General features: G+C 50.6%; 3 protein-coding genes across 3 annotated transcripts; 1 reads left to right on the forward strand and 2 right to left on the reverse strand.

Moving 5' to 3' along the window:
* Nucleotides 1-78: 78 nt before the first annotated feature.
* On the reverse strand, nt 79-351 carry VC83_09552 (uncharacterized protein; the record flags this gene model as incomplete). Its single annotated transcript, XM_024472965.1, has 2 exons — nt 79-202; nt 261-351. Coding segments are annotated over 2 exons (215 nt in total), but the record flags the coding sequence as incomplete, so codon positions are not given.
* A 12,321-nt stretch (nt 352-12,672) lies between these two features.
* Nucleotides 12,673-15,668, reverse strand: VC83_09553 (uncharacterized protein; the record flags this gene model as incomplete). The annotated part of the gene is made up of 5 exons (XM_024472966.1): nt 12,673-13,064; nt 13,172-14,266; nt 14,804-14,910; nt 15,000-15,198; nt 15,338-15,668. The coding sequence occupies 5 exons, from the start codon at nt 15,666-15,668 to the stop codon at nt 12,673-12,675; spliced, it is 2,124 nt and encodes a 707-aa protein (XP_024319508.1).
* Nucleotides 15,669-16,189: 521 nt separating this feature from the next.
* VC83_09554 (uncharacterized protein) lies at nt 16,190-17,059 on the forward strand (the record flags this gene model as incomplete). Its single annotated transcript, XM_024472967.1, has 1 exon — nt 16,190-17,059. One exon carries the CDS (start codon nt 16,190-16,192, stop codon nt 17,057-17,059), a length of 870 nt encoding a protein of 289 aa, XP_024319506.1.
* Between the last annotated feature and the right edge of the window lie 316 nt (nt 17,060-17,375).

Genomic DNA, 17,375 nt, shown 5'->3' on the forward strand with positions numbered 1-17,375 from the left:
CTAGGCAAGGAATCCCGTTCTTTCTTTATCGCTGCGTTCTTCGCCTTTTGACTTCTTTTCTGAATCATGCTCGGCAACTCTTCCCATGTGATGTGCTCGAAGTCAATCGGCCCACGGTGAACATCGTCAACAGGCGCCTTCCTCTTCGCATTTGCAGCGGTATCTTTGGTGTCTGCATTGTCCATGTTGGTGGAATTTGACTCTGAGGTCTTTCGAAGCAGGTGAGGTTCGAGTTTGAATGGATTTTCTTGAAGAAGTACTTGGGGTTGATTGTCCGAACATGTTGACAAGTGGGGTTGTATTCGGGGATTGGTCAAGAATGGAGGTTTCGGATCCGGGATTGGTCGACATGGTGAATGGTGAATTTGAAGAGCGTGTGCTTTCTGGTTGGCCAGGTATACTCGAGTGTCCTGTGTAGGGTAGACTAGTTGACTTTGCTGAGGTTATCCAGGTCTGAGGTGTATGTTCGTCGTGAAGGTAAATCAGAGCTTTCGACAGATCGGGTTGCTTCGGGTCGCGGTTAAAGAAGGATAGGTCTCTGGTAGAATGGTATAAAAGGTTTGACTATTGGTTGTTCTTCTGTTCTTCTTCTTCTTCCTTTCTTATCGACAGTTCAACAATTCCCTCGATTTGTATGACAGTTCAACAATTCCCTCGATTTGTATGACAGTTCAACAATTCCCTCGATTTGTATCGGGGGGGGTCTGATGAATACCAACCGCAAACATGTGGTCTGGAGGTATGTTCTGAGGTGGAGGTGGAAGTTGGTAGGTGGTTGCAATGGATATATTTGGTAGTAAAAAGTAGGTAGTTAAACTTCGTGTTGGAGTGGTGTAATAATATTCATTTCACCCACATAACGTTTTATTGCATTCGCTGATTTCAGGACAGACGATGTGTCCGTTCTCACTTCTGTCCACATCATTTTCTCTCGACGTCGTTATCGAGATTTAACTCCTTCCCGGGTTGAGCAGGAGGTTCGAAGCCCGCGTCGTCATCATAGGGAAAGCTTATCAATTGATTAAAGAAAGCAGCATCTGGGTCTTGTCTATCCCATTTTGTTGCCTCTGAAGTCTCCTTTCATATTCTCAAACTGCTGCTCCTGCGATATTTGTTCATCCATTATCTCGGAGAGTCTGGCCAACTCTTCCCATCCTCGAGGGTCGACATCGTTCTCGGGGTCCCGGGCCTTGAATGGTTTCAGGTGATTCAGGTGATACTTCCCAATCGCCTCTTGCGTGACCAGACTTTCAATGATTGCTGACCGGTTGTTTTGGTAGATGTGTTTAATTCGGAACGGTCCCTTCCAGCGCGGGTCCAGTTTTGGCAAGTTTTGCTGCATGCGCTTTAGGAGAACCAGGTCCCAACTTGCGGCGACGGCCACAGTCGGACGTTGTTGTCCGTACGTTGAAGCATTTTTCCGAATCGCCTAGTTGTTGCCAGATCTCGGGCGTAGTCAAGGGACTCCATCCTCATTGCAGCTACCTTTTCCCGAGTACAGTCCTGCGTCTCCCCTCTCAGAGTCGATCTTCATCTCTAGCGATTTAACGCAAGCTCCTCTTCGATCTGCAATGTTGTCTCCGGTTGTTTCGGATTAACCCGAAAAGTAACTCGTTTGGGGAGAATCCTAGCGATATCATTGTTCGACAATTGCAGCGTGGACTACCAAGGGTAACAGGATGTTCCATTTTACTTTGAGATGGGGGTTCTTTTGGACTGACGCTTTTATAGCGGTCGACACTATCTTTACCATTCTCTCATTGAGGCCAACTGACGAAGGGCTGTATAGAGGCGAATAAATCCTCTTTACTCCTCTTCGTTTCAGGTCGTCTGCAAGGCTTCCTGTCACAAACTGCGATCCATTGTCTGAGTATGTTGCTCGAGGATTGCCGTAGATGCTAAGGATGTCCCTGTCCAACGATTCCTGACACGCTTTTGCTGTTGCTGCGATTAACGGGTCTGCCCATATTTTCCTTGTTAAGTACTCAACCTTGACAAGATAAAGTGGTGGCCATCGTCGGAGGGTGGAAAGATTGGCCCGATTAAGTCAAACCCTATAAGGTCGAAGGGTTCATGCGTCAATATGGGTAGAATTGACTGAGAGGGCTTCATAGGGGTAAGGACTTGGCAGTTCCAGCACGATGCGCAGTGTTTCTTTATATCTTGCCGTCGGGTTGGCCAAAAGAATTGCCCGAAGGCGCTTTGGAGACAGATATCCGCTGCATAATGGCCGTGTTGTTCGTGTATGTGGTTTAATATCCACTTCACCGAGTTCTTTGGGACGCAGAGGCTTGTCTTGCCATTTCTCTCCTTGTATGCTAACTTGTCTTCGAAGAGACAGAATCTCTGTGCTTTTCGCACCAGACGCTCGTTGTTTGCCTGCTCGAGGGTGGAGGGATCTCCGTTCTCAAACTTCTCAGGGTGTCGTAAAACGTCAATCACTTCGGTGTACCAGTCGTCATCTATCAAGTTGTTCAATTTCCAACGTGCGCAAGAGCGTAAGATTGAGCGTGGTCGATGTCGACAGGAAAGGCTGTAAGTTCTTCATCGTCTGTCTTCTTATAATAGTCCTGCGCATGTGGGAGCCGTGACAGTCCGTCCGCTACTACTAACTCCTTGCCCGGGACATGCACGTAGTCACAGTAGAACTGTGAAAAGCGCATTTGCCACCTTGCGATTCTGTCTGGTACCGACTCCCCTTTGAGCATGGGGATAAGGGACTTGTGGTCGGTATACACAACAATAGGCCAGGATGACCCCCTGGTCAGCCATTCTGTTTCCTCTAATGCTGCCAATACTGCAAAAGCTTCTCTCTCAGTAACTGTCCATCGGCTTTGTGGTCCAGTAAGCCGCGTAGAGAGGAACATTACGACCTTTCGGTCTTCTGGGGTGGTTTGCTTTGCGTTAGTGCCAGGCGGGTGATTCGGGATTTGGAAAAGGCAAGCTCCGAGTCCCGTTTTGGACGCGTCTGCTGATAAATGGTACTGAACGTTTTGATCGCCAGCTGTGGTACATTCCGTTAGGATACTATCGATAGCGCTACGCATCGCCTTCTCGTGCTTTTGCTCCCACCCGAAGGTGCACTTTTTCCTCTGCTCGCCAGTGGACAATGTGGTGATCTCATACTTTAGGGCTGTTTTCATAATAGTCGTGAGATCGGCTCTCCCCGGGATAAACGTTTTCAAGTATGGGAGAGTGTATAGGATGCGTAATAGCTCCTCTTCGCACGTTGGCGTTTTTATATCTCGGAACGCTGCCAGTTTATCCATGGACGGCCTCATCCCTTTAGCTGTTTGTGTGAATCCTAGTATGTGCAACTCGTTTGTGAAAAAGACTGCCTTTTTCGGATTTAGGGTAAACTTCGCCCATAGTAGTCGCGGGAAATAGTGCCACCACAAAAATCGGAACAGGTCTTCAAACGTTCTTCCTCCCCCCATATCATCATCAACAAAATGACTGAAGACACACTGGCCTAGGGCGGCCTCGTGAAGTGCTGGTTCTGGGAACGGTTCAGGGATCGGCCCTGTAATAATGTCTTTTCCTTTAGAGTAGGTGGATGGTGCTCCTGTTAAACCTTGGCCCATCCGGAGGTAGGCCATTTGGCCGAAATGTGTAGAGAAACCTGTCTTATAAATATGGGCATGGTGTAATGGGATGGCCCAAAATCCATTGGCCCCGTCCGCTTGGAAGAAGGTCTTTAACCATTTCTGGCCTAACGTTTGAAGGATTGGTTCAATGCGCTTCATAGTGTACGCATCTTTAATGGTGGCATCATTGATGGGAACAAACGAATGGACCATCGTCATATTACCTGTTGCCTTCTTCGGGATAAACTTGGTCTTGGCAGACCACGGCGACGTAATGCGAGTGATGACATTTGCTTCAAGTAAATCCCGCAAGAACTTATCTTGATATGCGCATTCTTTCTCTGAATACAGTGCTGGGTTACACATGCGTGGTCTTGCTGTGCTCCGCGTCGGTATTCTGTGCTCAATGATGTCGGTGACAGGCATGTCCCGAACCCAGTTACAGAAAATTTCTGGAAAGGTATAATACAGTCGAGCAGCAAGTTTCTTCTGCTCATCTGTCTTTGCATCAGGGCCAATCATGTGATTATACTCGTTGAGCTGTATCCATTCGCAAATAGTTTCATCACTTGCGTCTGACAACCCGCGTCTATAACTTGCAGGATGACGTTCCACTGGGAAAGGGGCATCCAGTGTGCCGAACGCCTCCTCCTCATCCTCTACAGTATGTAGTGCCTTGGGTCCTTTTATTTGAGGCGGGCGTTGCGTAGTGCTCTGGTCGACTCGGGGGACAGGTACGATGTCTACGGCTACCATTGCATGGCTTGAGAGGACATGAGAGGTAGATGGTGTAGTGTAATTCCCTGAGTCGATTCCCTCAACTCTTTTGGTTGGACAGTAGGGCTTGTCCGGATTTCCTCGCATAAGACAGTCTAGGAGGTCATCATTTGCCTCTACCTCTTCGGGGCCCAGTTGACGTTTGGTAGAATCCCATTGGGGTCCGGTTCCCTGTAACAAGTTTTGATATTGCTGCATCTGTTGGACTGGCTGGACCCAGGTGCCGTCGACATCCTTCCAAACAGTGCGCTTTAAGATGGCAGTCATTCCTTGCAGCGGCAAACCATAGGTCGAGGGTTCGATCGAAATCGCGACAGGATGCGGCTCATTGCTCTGTCGAGCCTTCTGCCTCTCGGTAGACATTGTGTCCTCGCTGAAGGGTTTGGTGATTGGAGCACAGGAAGAGGACACAGTGTAAAAGTTAATGGTGTCAATTTCGTCCTTGTCTAATCTATTTCTGTTTTGGGTATTTATGATTTCCTCTGACTGCCCTTTCCCTGGATTCCCAACAATTTCTCCTCGCATCCCTTGCGCGAGCTTCTGAGCGGTGGATGTATCGTCTGTAGATCTCCGCCACGAGGTATGGTTTTCAATTTCTCCCCTCCGGGATATTATTCTTCTTCGGCCAAGTTTCTTTCTCCTTTCCTGAGCTTGGTGATTAAGTCTGAGATCGTTCGGCCACGATGCTGGGCTATTGTGTAGTTCTGTAGTACGCTGCACTGGCGGGCCTCGGGCCACTTCTTGGTTTTGGGGATTGCGCTTATTTGACGTCTTGCTTTGACATAGGGCTAGTTTTGCTGCAATGTGCCATGTTCCTTCAAGGTCCGCTCCAAAGGCTTGTGCTGCAATGGCAGTTGAGCTTCCCAGGGGGGGGTACTGCGCCTCGATAAGCGCGAGTGTACTGTTTACCATGTCTTGAAGGGGACTCAGTGGAGTGGGCTGGGTATCTATGGCAGCTAATACGCCCTTGATTGGCCGCCTGTACCTTTTCCCGACTGATGTGCGTTGACTTGGTCCTGCTCCTCTGCGTTGGAGTCTTGGTCCGAGTCTGAGGATTCATTCGCGAGGTTGTCCCAGAGGTCATCAGCATGTTTTGCATTGTGTTGGAGTGAAGCTGGGATGAGGTCGTCATGCATAATGAGCGGTGGAGCATCTCTTGGAGGCTGTGTGCGTGTAAGAGTGTGCGGCTTGCCTTCTTTAGAAAAGATGGTGAATTTGTCTGCTTGGTAATCTGCTTTGAAGCCGACTTGATACATCCAAGGCTGCCCAAGAATTATAGTATAGGACGTTTCGGACGGTATAACGTGGGCCGATTGTTACGACGGAACAAGAAGGCTGGCCAACTACAGGACAGGAAGGAGGGAGGTCGCATGAGTCCGGCCCTGGTACCTGGAGGGGCAGCGGGGAATAGTAGTTCCGAAAGTATCACGTGACGGACTCGCAGGATGATGAGAAGAGTCCTAAGAGTCCAGGACTCCGAGGACTCGAGTGAGTTCCCAGGAGTCCACTAGGCACGTGACAGACTCGCAGGATGATGAGAAGAGTCCTAAGAGTCCAGGACTCCGAGGACTCGAGTGAGTTCCCAAGAGTCCACTAGGCACGACGCCACTATATAAGTAGATAGTATTTCCTTAGATAGGAGCTTCGTGCTCAACTCAATACAGTATTTGTTATATACTAGTAACGTGTTACTTGAAGCCTTTGTGTCTGATCCCCTGCCTCCTCTGATAAGTAAACCTTTACGCAAGAGAACCTCTGTGTCTTCTATCGTTTAGAAGTCAGTGTTACACTTTGAGCACCACTTCTACGAGGTACCGGCTTACACACAAAGCAACATGTCTGTCGTCAGTTCGAAGGGGAAAACCCCCACCACGCCAACTTCGTCTCAGAGGTCTAAGCCTGAGAATGAAGAGATGCCCGATGCACCCACCGTCAACGAACTCAAGGAAACTCTACGCGTCAAGTTGCCCGACACTTACTCCGGCAACCGAAAGGAACTTGAGGTGTTTTTGCTACAGGTCGAACTGTACCAGCACTTCAATGACGAGAAGTTTCCCACCCAGGAGAGCTATGCCCTGTGGACTGCGTCCTACCTTAGGGGGGAAGCCCTGCGATGGATCGAACCATTCCTCAAGGACTATTTCAAATATGAAAGTACCAATGGAAGCATGACAACTACGCAGACTATGTTTGGCAGCTGGAATGGATTCTGTAAGGAAATCCGACGCATGTTCGGAGACATCGATGAGATTAAGACCGCAGAAGACCATCTGTTTGCACTTAAGCAGACTGGCAGCGCCCTCACGTACTCCACAGAATTCCAGAGATACGGCAATCAGACAGGATGGGACGCCAGCGCACTCATCAGCCACTACCGACGTGGGCTGAAGAGCCATATACGTATGGAACTTGCCCGTTTGGAACAACAACCAACGGACATGGTAGCGCTAATCGAACATACGGTCCGAATCGACAATCGACTATACGAATTCCAGAAGGAACGTCGGACCTATGACAAGCCCAAGAAAAGTTACCCCTACCGGGGAAACGAGGGCAGACGACGGGATCAACACCCGCGAGACAACCGTTGGTCGGACCCAATGGAACTCGATGCCACGTTCAAACCTGGACGACCCCGTGACCCTAAGAAAGACAGACAATTCAAGGAACGACTCTGTTTTAACTGCGACAAGCCAGGCCACTTGGCCCGAGACTGCAGACAGCCAAAGAAAGGGAACGGCGGACGCAAAGTCGGCAAACAACTCAATGCCACCTGGACAGGACAGTTGAACGCAACGTTTGTGAGCAAACAGGACTGGGGAATAAACGGCGAAAGCACCCCAGAAGACGAGAGCTCAGATGAAGGGTCGGAGGCGGAATCGTTCACCGTCTCGGAACAGGAGACCTTCGATGAACTCGCACCTACGGAACCAATGAGTCCACGGTGCAAGAACGTAGTAAGACGCATGGCAAAACACGCCCACGCAAAGATTAGGGCTGAACGAGACAAGCCCAATGGCCAGAGGAAAATCCCCATGCTTAAAGACCTCTACGGGAACCTGTTACAGGGACTTCCGTTAAAATGCAAGGTGGACGACTGCAAGGATGACCTCTGGAGATACTACGACCAACTAACGAATACCCGCAGGCTGCTTGGCACGTCCCAAGACGTAGCTAAGTTGGAAGCCCAAGAAGCGGAAGAACTGGAGAAGGATGTCGAGCATATGGCTAAACTGAAGTATATGAAAAGCGTCGAACTTTACTACCAGGACCGCAGGAGAGCCCTGAAGAAGTACGACGAGAAAGCCAGAGATATGCTCCGACGGGAAAATGCGAGACCCACTCCACGCATCGAAAGGAGAGCCATGGAGCAACTAGACACGTTCTCCACGCCTCCGAGGGAAGATAGTGCATGGGTGAGAGGACAGCGGGAACTATCAATGACAGACGCAACAGAGACTGATCATCCCTGGCATGCGTATGTCTACTGGGAGTATTGCAGCGAAGATGACTGCAAGCTCCACTGGAAAAAGAAACACCAGAATCAGTTGTTTCCCCGATCCTCGCCCAGGATACACTTCAGAGACGCAGAGCAAGTTCATGCCCTCAGGCGAAGCCAGTCTGAAGGGGACTTGCCTATCAAAAGCGAACAGGTATACGAGAAATACCCACATCTGCTAGACGAAGCAGAAGAGCGAGGGAAACGATCTCCCCAAGGACCACCATTGGAAGCGGATGAATACTATCCTTCCTCGGACGAGTCAAAAAACTAGGAGTCCTCGACGGTAGGCCACCGGCGAGCGACACGAAGAGGCCTAGTACAGACCAGCTATGCGCCACGACGGGCAGCATGCAACTATATGTGGTCGCTAAGATACAACAGCGACACCTCCGAGCAATGATTGACTCAGGAGCGACGGGCAACTTTATGACAAAGAAAGTAGCAGACACGCAAGGTTTCAAGACGCAATTGAAAACCGAACCATACCCGTTAATGGTCGTAGATGGAGAGCCCATCTCGACTAATGAAGGAATGGTGACCCACGAAACGGTCCCATTGGAAATGGTCATGCTACACGGGCACAAGGAAACGATTCAGTTTGACATCGTGCACATGGACAACCATGCGTGCATCCTTGGTATGCCATGGCTCAAGAAACACAACCCCCAGATCGACTGGTGGAACGAGAAAGTTGTGATGAGCCAGTGCGCGTGTGAACAACGGACGGACACGCGACAACGGGAGAAACCCTCCCAGGGCCGGAAGGAGTTATGTGCAACCTCCGAGCTCGATGACCTAGCCCAGGCATCCTCACCGACGAGTATACCGGTGGAGTACAAGGAATACAAGCAATTATTCCAGGAAGGCCCTAAGAATGAGGCGCTTCCTAAGCACCAACCATGGGATCACGAGATACCTTTGGAGAAAGACAAGAGTCCACCGTTCGGACCAATATATCAGCTATCGGAAAAGGAGCTGAAGGTACTTAAGGAGTACATCGATGATAACCTAGCGAAAGGATTCATCAGACCATCCACATCACCAGCAGGAAGTCCGGTGCTTTTCGTACCAAAGAAAGATGGCTCCCTACGGTTATGTGTGGACTATCGAGCGTTGAACAACATCACAATCAAGGACAGGTATGCCCTGCCGTTAATCAACGAACTACACGATAGATTTCAAGGAGCAAAGATCTTCAGTAAGCTAGATCTGCGAGGAGCATACAACCTGATCCGAATCAAGGCTGGGGAAGAGTGGAAAAGAGCATTCCGCACCCGCTATGGCCTATTCGAGTATCAAGTCATGCCCTTTGGGCTAACAAACGCACCCGCATCTATGCAACGACTGATGAATGATGCTTTGCACGAATACTTAGACATCTTTACCATTGTCTACCTAGACGATGTCCTGGTGTATTCAGCAACCAAGGAGGAGCATGTCAAGCATGTCAAACTCGTCCTGAAGAAACTAAAGGAGTACAGCTTACTCCTCAAACCAGAGAAGTGCGAGTTCCATAAAAACCAAGTCGAATTCTTGGGTTACATTATTGGAACGCACGGCATCAAGATGGACCAAGCAAAAGTAACGGCAGTGTTGGAATGGCCAACACCGACCATGGTCAAGGAAGTGCAAGCCTTCCTAGGCTTCGCCAACTTCTACCGAAGATTCATCTCGGGATATTCCAAGGTAGCTCAACCACTCACGGAGCTTACCAGAAAGGATCTCGAATTCAAATGGATGGACAAGGCAGAGGCTGCTTTCCAGGAACTTAAGACGAAGTTCACGGAAGCACCTATCCTTGCTACATTTGACCCTGCAAAGAAGATCATCCTCGAAACGGACTCTTCTGACTTCGCAATTGGAGCATGTCTGAATCAACCAGACGAGAACGGTAAGTTCAAACCAATCGCGTACTACTCTAGGAAACTGTCACCCGCGGAACTCAATTACGACATCCACGACAAGGAGCTACTGGCTATTGTCGTTGCCTTTGAGCAGTGGCGAGTATATCTTGAGGGACCCACCTACCCTGTGCAGGTATGGACGGATCACAAGAACCTCATATACTTCACCACGACCAAGGTTTTAAACCGCAGACAAGTCCGCTGGGCAGAAACCCTCGCAGCCTACAACTTCACGATAACCTATCGCAAGGGCTCCGAGAATGCAAGAGCAGACGCTCTCAGCAGACGGACCGACTACGCCGGCCCAAAGGAAGAAAGACCTAGAGCAATTCTGAAGAAAACAGATGCAGGAATACAGTACAACGAGTTACTAGCGACGATCTCAGTCATCGAAGATACAGAACTCGAGGAAAGACTCAAGAAAGCTTACGCAACAGACGAATGCGCCAAGCGAGTCTTGTCCAAAGTCGAAGGCGACTTCACCATCGACGAACAAGGATTGATTCGATACAAAGGGTTAGTGTATGTCCCAAGTCAAATGAGACGCCCGCTGGTGCAAGAACAACACTCGTTACCAGCACACGGTCATCAGGGAGTAACACGAACCTTCGAACGAATCACTCGACACTACTACTTCCCAGGTATGAGGAAGCAGGTAGAGACAGTGGTAAGAGAGTGCGACATTTGCAGCAAGTCAAAATCCAATAGGCACCTGCCATACGGACAACTCAAGTCGACACCAGTACCAAAAGGAGCGTGGAAATCAATAGCTTTGGACTTCATCGTCAAGCTTCCACCCTCCAAGGACCCGTTAACAGGAATAGAATACGACTCTATCCTCGTCATCACGGAAAGACTCACGAAATATGGGAAGTTTATACCATATCTAGAAGCTAGCGACGCCGAGGCGCTCGCATATACCTTCATTCGAGTCATATTAGCCGATCATGGGATGCCAGAAGAAATCATCTCAGATAGAGACAAGCTCTTTACTTCGAAATTCTGGAAATCATTGATGGCGCTACTGGGAACAAATCATAAGCTGTCAACAGCTTTTCATCCCCAGACAGACGGCCAAACAGAAAGATTAAATCAGACCCTTGAACAGTACCTGCAAAGCTATGTCAATCATCAACAGGATAACTGGGTTCAGATCTTACCCATCGCACAGTTTGCATATAACAGCGCGATGACAGAAGCAACGAAAGTCTCACCGTTCTTTGCCAATTATGGCTACCAGCCAGAAGCATATAGGCAACCAAGACCGGATGAATCACGAGCTGAACAAGCCCTGATCGTGGTGGAACAACTGAGATCGTTCCACGAACAACTTGCGACGGACATCCAATTCTTAAATGAACGATCCGCCGCATACGCAAACAAGAAGCGCAGTATGGAACCTGCCTTCAAGGAGGGGGATAAAGTATACCTACTCCGGAAACATATCAAAACGAAACGACCAAGCACAAAGTTGGACTTCAAGAAATTGGGACCATTCAAAATATTGAACAAAGTCAGCTCAGTTAATTACAGACTGCAGCTACCCAGGAAGTCTAGACTACACCCGGTATTTCATGTCTCACTACTGGAACCAGCAAGAGGAAATACCCCAGTTGCGACCGACACCGAACTCCAACCCGAGAATGAGATAATCGAATATGAGGTCGAAGCGATCCTAGACAGAAGGTTAGTAGGACGTCGAGAAGAGTTTTTGATAAAATGGGAAAATTACGAACCTACGGATAATTCGTGGGAACCAACAAGGAACATCAGCAAAGAACTGCTGGAGGAATATCGACGCCGCCATCCGCCAGCCATTGATCCCAAGATGCAGGGGAGTAGGCCAGTGGATCGGAGGAAGCGGAGGTCCCGGTCACAGACGAGGAGGCAGCGCTAACTGCCTGTTCCTCGACCTCAACAGCATCACGCTTCTCAGCAGCCACACGTTCGGCCTCCTCTGCCGCATCAAGCTCGTCGAGGGTTTTCAAACCTCGCCGGAGCATATCTTTACCACGGGTTCGGATGAGGCGTTTCTGCTTCCGCAGACGAAGTAACTTCGAAAGAGTTTCTTCCTCTTCGCGATCCAGGCGATCCTCCTCCCGTTCGAGCTTCACCCAGTCGGGATGCTCAGGACCCATACAGTCACACTTTTCTTTCAAGTTGCGACGAACGCACTCGGCGCACCGCCGCGAATCATTTGGAGACGACACGCAAGTAATGTTTCGCCTCACGCAGTTCGAGCAAGAATCCATTTCGGGTAGTTCGTATCCGTGGTTCTTTATTCGACGGACAAGATCGTTGCGTTCCTGGAGTTTGCGGGCAGTGTCAGTAGGCATGTTGCATGTTGAAGGACTCGCTGAGGAGCAGCAGAGTCCCGGGGACATGGACGTACTTATAGGATTCGAGACGAATGCCCAGGGGAAGGGAGCGAGTGTTACGACGGAACAAGAAGGCTGGCCAACTACAGGACAGGAAGGAGGGAGGTCGCATGAGTCCGGCCCTGGTACCTGGAGGGGCAGCGGGGAATAGTAGTTCCGAAAGTATCACGTGACGGACTCGCAGGATGATGAGAAGAGTCCTAAGAGTCCAGGACTCCGAGGACTCGAGTGAGTTCCCAGGAGTCCACTAGGCACGTGACAGACTCGCAGGATGATGAGAAGAGTCCTAAGAGTCCAGGACTCCGAGGACTCGAGTGAGTTCCCAAGAGTCCACTAGGCACGACGCCACTATATAAGTAGATAGTATTTCCTTAGATAGGAGCTTCGTGCTCAACTCAATACAGTATTTGTTATATACTAGTAACGTGTTACTTGAAGCCTTTGTGTCTGATCCCCTGCCTCCTCTGATAAGTAAACCTTTACGCAAGAGAATCTCTGTGTCTTCTATCGTTTAGAAGTCAGCGTTACACCGATATCTTTTGTGTCACACCTGAGGTGTTTATGACAAACTGGACAAATCCCGAGCATGGCTCGGAAGTGTTGTTAGCTGTCTTAATGCCAAGCATCTCCTGCTGGACGACTTCCAGGCCTAGTTGGCGACAGGTTGCCTCAGACATGATGTTGATCGAGGCTCCACCGTCTACCATACAGAGTGGCAGATCGTACTTTTGCCATCCACGGGCAACATCCTGTGGTGGTTCATCCTCCGAATGGTGTGCGGTTGACATCAATTGTCTTCGGGACGGGTGGACATATTGGCTATCAGGTGTGGCTGCATTTGCTGAAGGTCCTTGGGTTGAGGCGTTTCTCTGGTCGAGGTCCTTTTGACGGTTTGACTCGCGCTGTTCCCATGTAGCTTGAGGTAAGTTGCAATCTCGAAGGAAATGCCCGTACTTCCCACAATTATAGCACATTACTCTCTGAAGGGTATTTTGTGCCGTTTGGTCTTGCTTGTTTGCGTACGTGGTCGCATTAAAGCCTTGACGAGGAGGTCCTTGGGCCGCGGACGAGGTTGTGACATAATTCGCTGGTTCTCAGCCAGTACCGATTGCTGTGCCCGTAACTCGTTCATCCCTTTGATAAGTGTGTCAAGTTTGTCTTCGTCGGAATTCAAACCCGTAGCACCTGCGCCAATGGTTTGCCAAGTAATTTCCTTCTTGGTCCCTTTTGTTACTGACGGGGTTGCGTCCTTTAGATCCAAAGTGCTTGTGATAAAGTTGACTATAAATGGCAGGTCGACAGTAAGGTCCGGGTTGGATTTCTTCTCGGCATTGATCCCGCTTCGAACAGCGAATCTGAGGGGGTCATGGCTAAGGCCCTCAATGAGTTGATCCCCGAGATATTCCTGCTTTTCCCAGTCTGTCAGGTGTGCCGAAAGGGTTTGAGCTCGACTAAGGTAGTCTTGAACCTTCTCTCCTTTGTCTTGTGACATTGTCATCGCTTTCTGTCTTGCGTCCTTTTCGACAATCTTTCTTGGGATTGGCGGGAAACGACTTCGGAGATCTTGACAGAATTTGTCGAAAGATATTTCGGGTATCCTGTTTAATAAGTCTGAGCCAAATGTTGCCGCCGCTCCTTTGAGGGCACCTTGTAACATCATAACCCGCGCAAACATCTTGTCTGTGGCTGTGGTGTCTGGTCCCCATCGTTTGCCAAGGCTTTCTGCTGCAATTCGCGCAGCCATAATTGAGACTTCGATGTTCTCCGTTGGCTCTCCTGAGAACGCCGGGACTTTCATTGCGTTTGCCATGTTTGATTCCTCGTCACTATCGTCGTCCGATTCTTCAGAGAGGGATTCGTACGGTGGCTCTAGTTGCTCTTCTGATGAGTGTACTGAGTCGAGTCCTCCTCCAACGTGGGAAAGATCTTCTGGCCTTGCGATTTCGATTTCTTCCGGTGATAAAGGGCTTTGCTGTGATGTTTGATCTTGCGAGGGGAATCTATGTGGTGGCGGGGTGTGTAGCGGTTCGTCAACAATGTCCTCTTCACGTGGTGCTGGTCCTGCCTCAGAGTCTGCTCCTGTCTCTTGGGGCGTGGACTGCGCGTCCTTCTGTTCTTCTGGAGAAGACACTTTGGGTGGTTGGCGGTTGACACCGTCTTATCCTTCTGTTTTGGATAGCGGAAAGTGATGACGTAGTTGAGTGGTGGGGATCGACTGTTCCTTCCCGTTTGGTTTCAGCAATAGGGCGCTCCTTCTGCCTTCTGGGTTGGGGTCGCGGCCTCCAACTTGCAGTTGCTGTCCAGTGCGTTGTCTCTTCGTGCCTTCCTCTGCCCCTTGTTTACTCCGACTGGGAGTCTTGGGCCAAGGTCGTCAAGTTCGGATTGACTGATAGGTTTTCGACTTCGATGTCAGCCGGTGGCTCTTCTCTCCTCGTGAGAGTATAATGTAATCTCTTCTCTTGCTTCTGCAAGACACAGCGCTCCTGACCTTCGGAGGTCCTTCGTCTGTTGCTCTCGAGGCTGACGGTGCTTGATCTTCCGGAGATCTCTGGTGTAACGATGTTCACGGGTCGTTCAGAAGCCGTTATGGTAAGAATAGTTGCTCTTAGTAAAAGGTTGGATTCATCCCGGATTAGGCCCCCAAGTGTAGCCTACGGAGCAACATGGAATAATGTGTAACGGTGATAACGATGACGATCGTATTACTATTCTTGATGATGCTCTGAAGAAGAGACAATCGGCTATCCGATGTTCCATCTATACTACGCTATGTCACGTGTTGGTTCACATCTCCCTCATGGAGCTGATCACCATCTGTTATCTTATCTAATCTAATCTAATCTTATCGCACCGATTAGATTTTTCGATCTTGGCATTTTCGATAGAACCGGCAACGTCATCCTCCAACGCCGCACAAAACTGGTCTTCCCCATCCAACTTCAGCATTCTATACCTTCTTATTTGGTGATCTAGAGTTCCCATGACTCCGCGACTATATAACTCAGCAACTTTGCCACTGATCGTGCGGATTGGCTTCGGCCGCGCCGTGCCTGTGTAACCTCGAGGCTACACTCCCAGGTCCCGAAAGAGGTGACTGGGGCGGATTTGGCAGGGCCCTGAAGCATCATAACGCGTACAGATCGTGTCACCGCACCCAGAACTTCGTGTCATATAAACACACAAACTCACAAATTCCCGCTCTCACTCGGCGATGAGTCGCAAACCCATCGTGGCGGGCCTCAATCGTCGCCAGTCCTCGACCCCACACTACCAGACTTTCCCCACAGCCCCTCCACGAACTCGCGGGAATGCGCTCTCGTCTCCCTTCGACTCCTCCCATGACCAAGATAGAGTATCCAATGCCGACGACGACCAGCATAACAACCACAATCATGAGTCGCCGCTTCCGCGCCGCCAGCTCGCCGTTCTCGCTATCATCGCCCTGGCCGAGCAAACTGCGCTGAACTCCATCTCCCCCTACCTCCCACAGATGGTGCCTCTTTCCCCTCAACAGACACATCACGAATCGGTCTATATGTCGGCGCATCGCCTCGTCGTTTGCTGCCGGCGCAACTCCTCACGAATTACTTCTGGGGCTCACTCTCCGACCGCATCGGGCGCAAACCAGTTATCTCCTCGTTGCCATCCTCACGGCTGCGGCATTCGTAGGGTTCGGGTTCTGCACAAAGCTATGGCATGCGATCCTTGTGCAAGCTATAATGGGAATTGTAAACGGGAATCAGGGACTCATCAGTACGTGTCTGGGCGAGATCACGGGACCGCTCAAATCAAGGCCGCGCTTTCGTCTGGCTGCCCGTCATCTACGGTGTAGGCGCCATCTCAGGGCCGGCACTAGGCGGATTGTTAGTGCAAGGAGAGTCCAGTGCGAAGAAACCATCCTACCCGTTCTACTCCCGAATCTGGTTGCGGCTGTCATACTGGTGGTGGAATTACAGTTACCCTGATATTCCTCGAAGAGAGCCTCGAGGAGGCCAAAGACCTCCCACGCTACAAGACAGAGTCAGAGCCTTCTTCTCATGGATGTGGCAGTTCGCCTCCGGTGCCATCCGCCCAACCTACACCCGACGCGGTCCCCTCCACCACCACGGCCACCGCCGAGTCCACTCCCATAGCTCTACCATCTCGAGCACAAGCAGCACCTCCCCTCCTCCTCCCTCCTCCATGACATCTTCGCTGGCCCATATACCTCCATCCCCATCAAAGACCCCTCAGCGGCACCACCCTCCTCCTCCTATCCACCTACTTCGTCTTCCAGCTCTCCAACGCATCCTTCAACGCCCTCTACCCCTCTTCGCCTTCGCCGACCCCCCACTCGGCCGCAATATCCCCGCCCGAGATATTGGTTTCTCTCTCTCCGCCGCCGGTGTCGCTACAATTATGTTCCAGGTCCTCATCTTCGGCCGCCTACGCGACAAGATGGGGAACAAAGCGACATACCGCGCGGGCCTGGGCTTATTCGCCGTTGCCCTCCTCGCAACCCCGACCGTACCATTCGCAGACTCTAAGCCGCCATTCAAGTTCCTCACAGGACACATGTGGATGTGGGCACACCTCTCCCTCGTACTCCTCGCCAAGACAGTAGCATCCGTAGGCGGCCTCTCCAGCGCCCTCCTGCTCATCACCAATTCAGCCCCTGAACCAGAGTGTCTAGGCGCTCTGAACGGGTTGGCGCAAACGCTTAGCTCTGCGGGGCGGGGGGTAGGCCCCGTGATGGCAGGCGGATTATTCAGCGCTGCACCGAAGAATGGGAGGAGTGGTGGTTGGATCCCATTTGGGGTGTTTGGGGGGTGTCGCGGTGCTAGGGTTCGTGGCAAGTTGGGGGATTCGGGCGAGGAGTTGGAGGGAGAGGAGTGGGATGAGGGTGAACATGATGAGGAAGAGGTGTTATAGTGTGGTATATTGGACGATGGGTGCGGAGGTATTCGCGACGACGGACGTGCATGGATTCTGGGTGCAAGGCCATTGATTTTTTGGCAACTTGGACACAGCCACAGCCACAGCCAGTCCGAGCGAAATGAACCGTTAATGGTGGACTACGAAAGTCATTCTACCACCATACACCGACCTATCAGCAAATTAACACCCCCATTCCCCACAAAGCAGTGGCTGCAAGATTACCGCAACTATACCAGGTTCCTCGGTTGCTTCTTGAATGAGGCATAGATTAGTACCCTTTCACTGCGCAGTGCAGGGAGGCCGATTTGTC

The sequence above is a fragment of the Pseudogymnoascus destructans genome (assembly GCF_001641265.1).
Source record: "Pseudogymnoascus destructans isolate 20631-21 unplaced genomic scaffold scaffold_65, whole genome shotgun sequence".
NCBI classification, from domain to species: Eukaryota; Fungi; Ascomycota; class Leotiomycetes; order Thelebolales; family Thelebolaceae; genus Pseudogymnoascus; species Pseudogymnoascus destructans.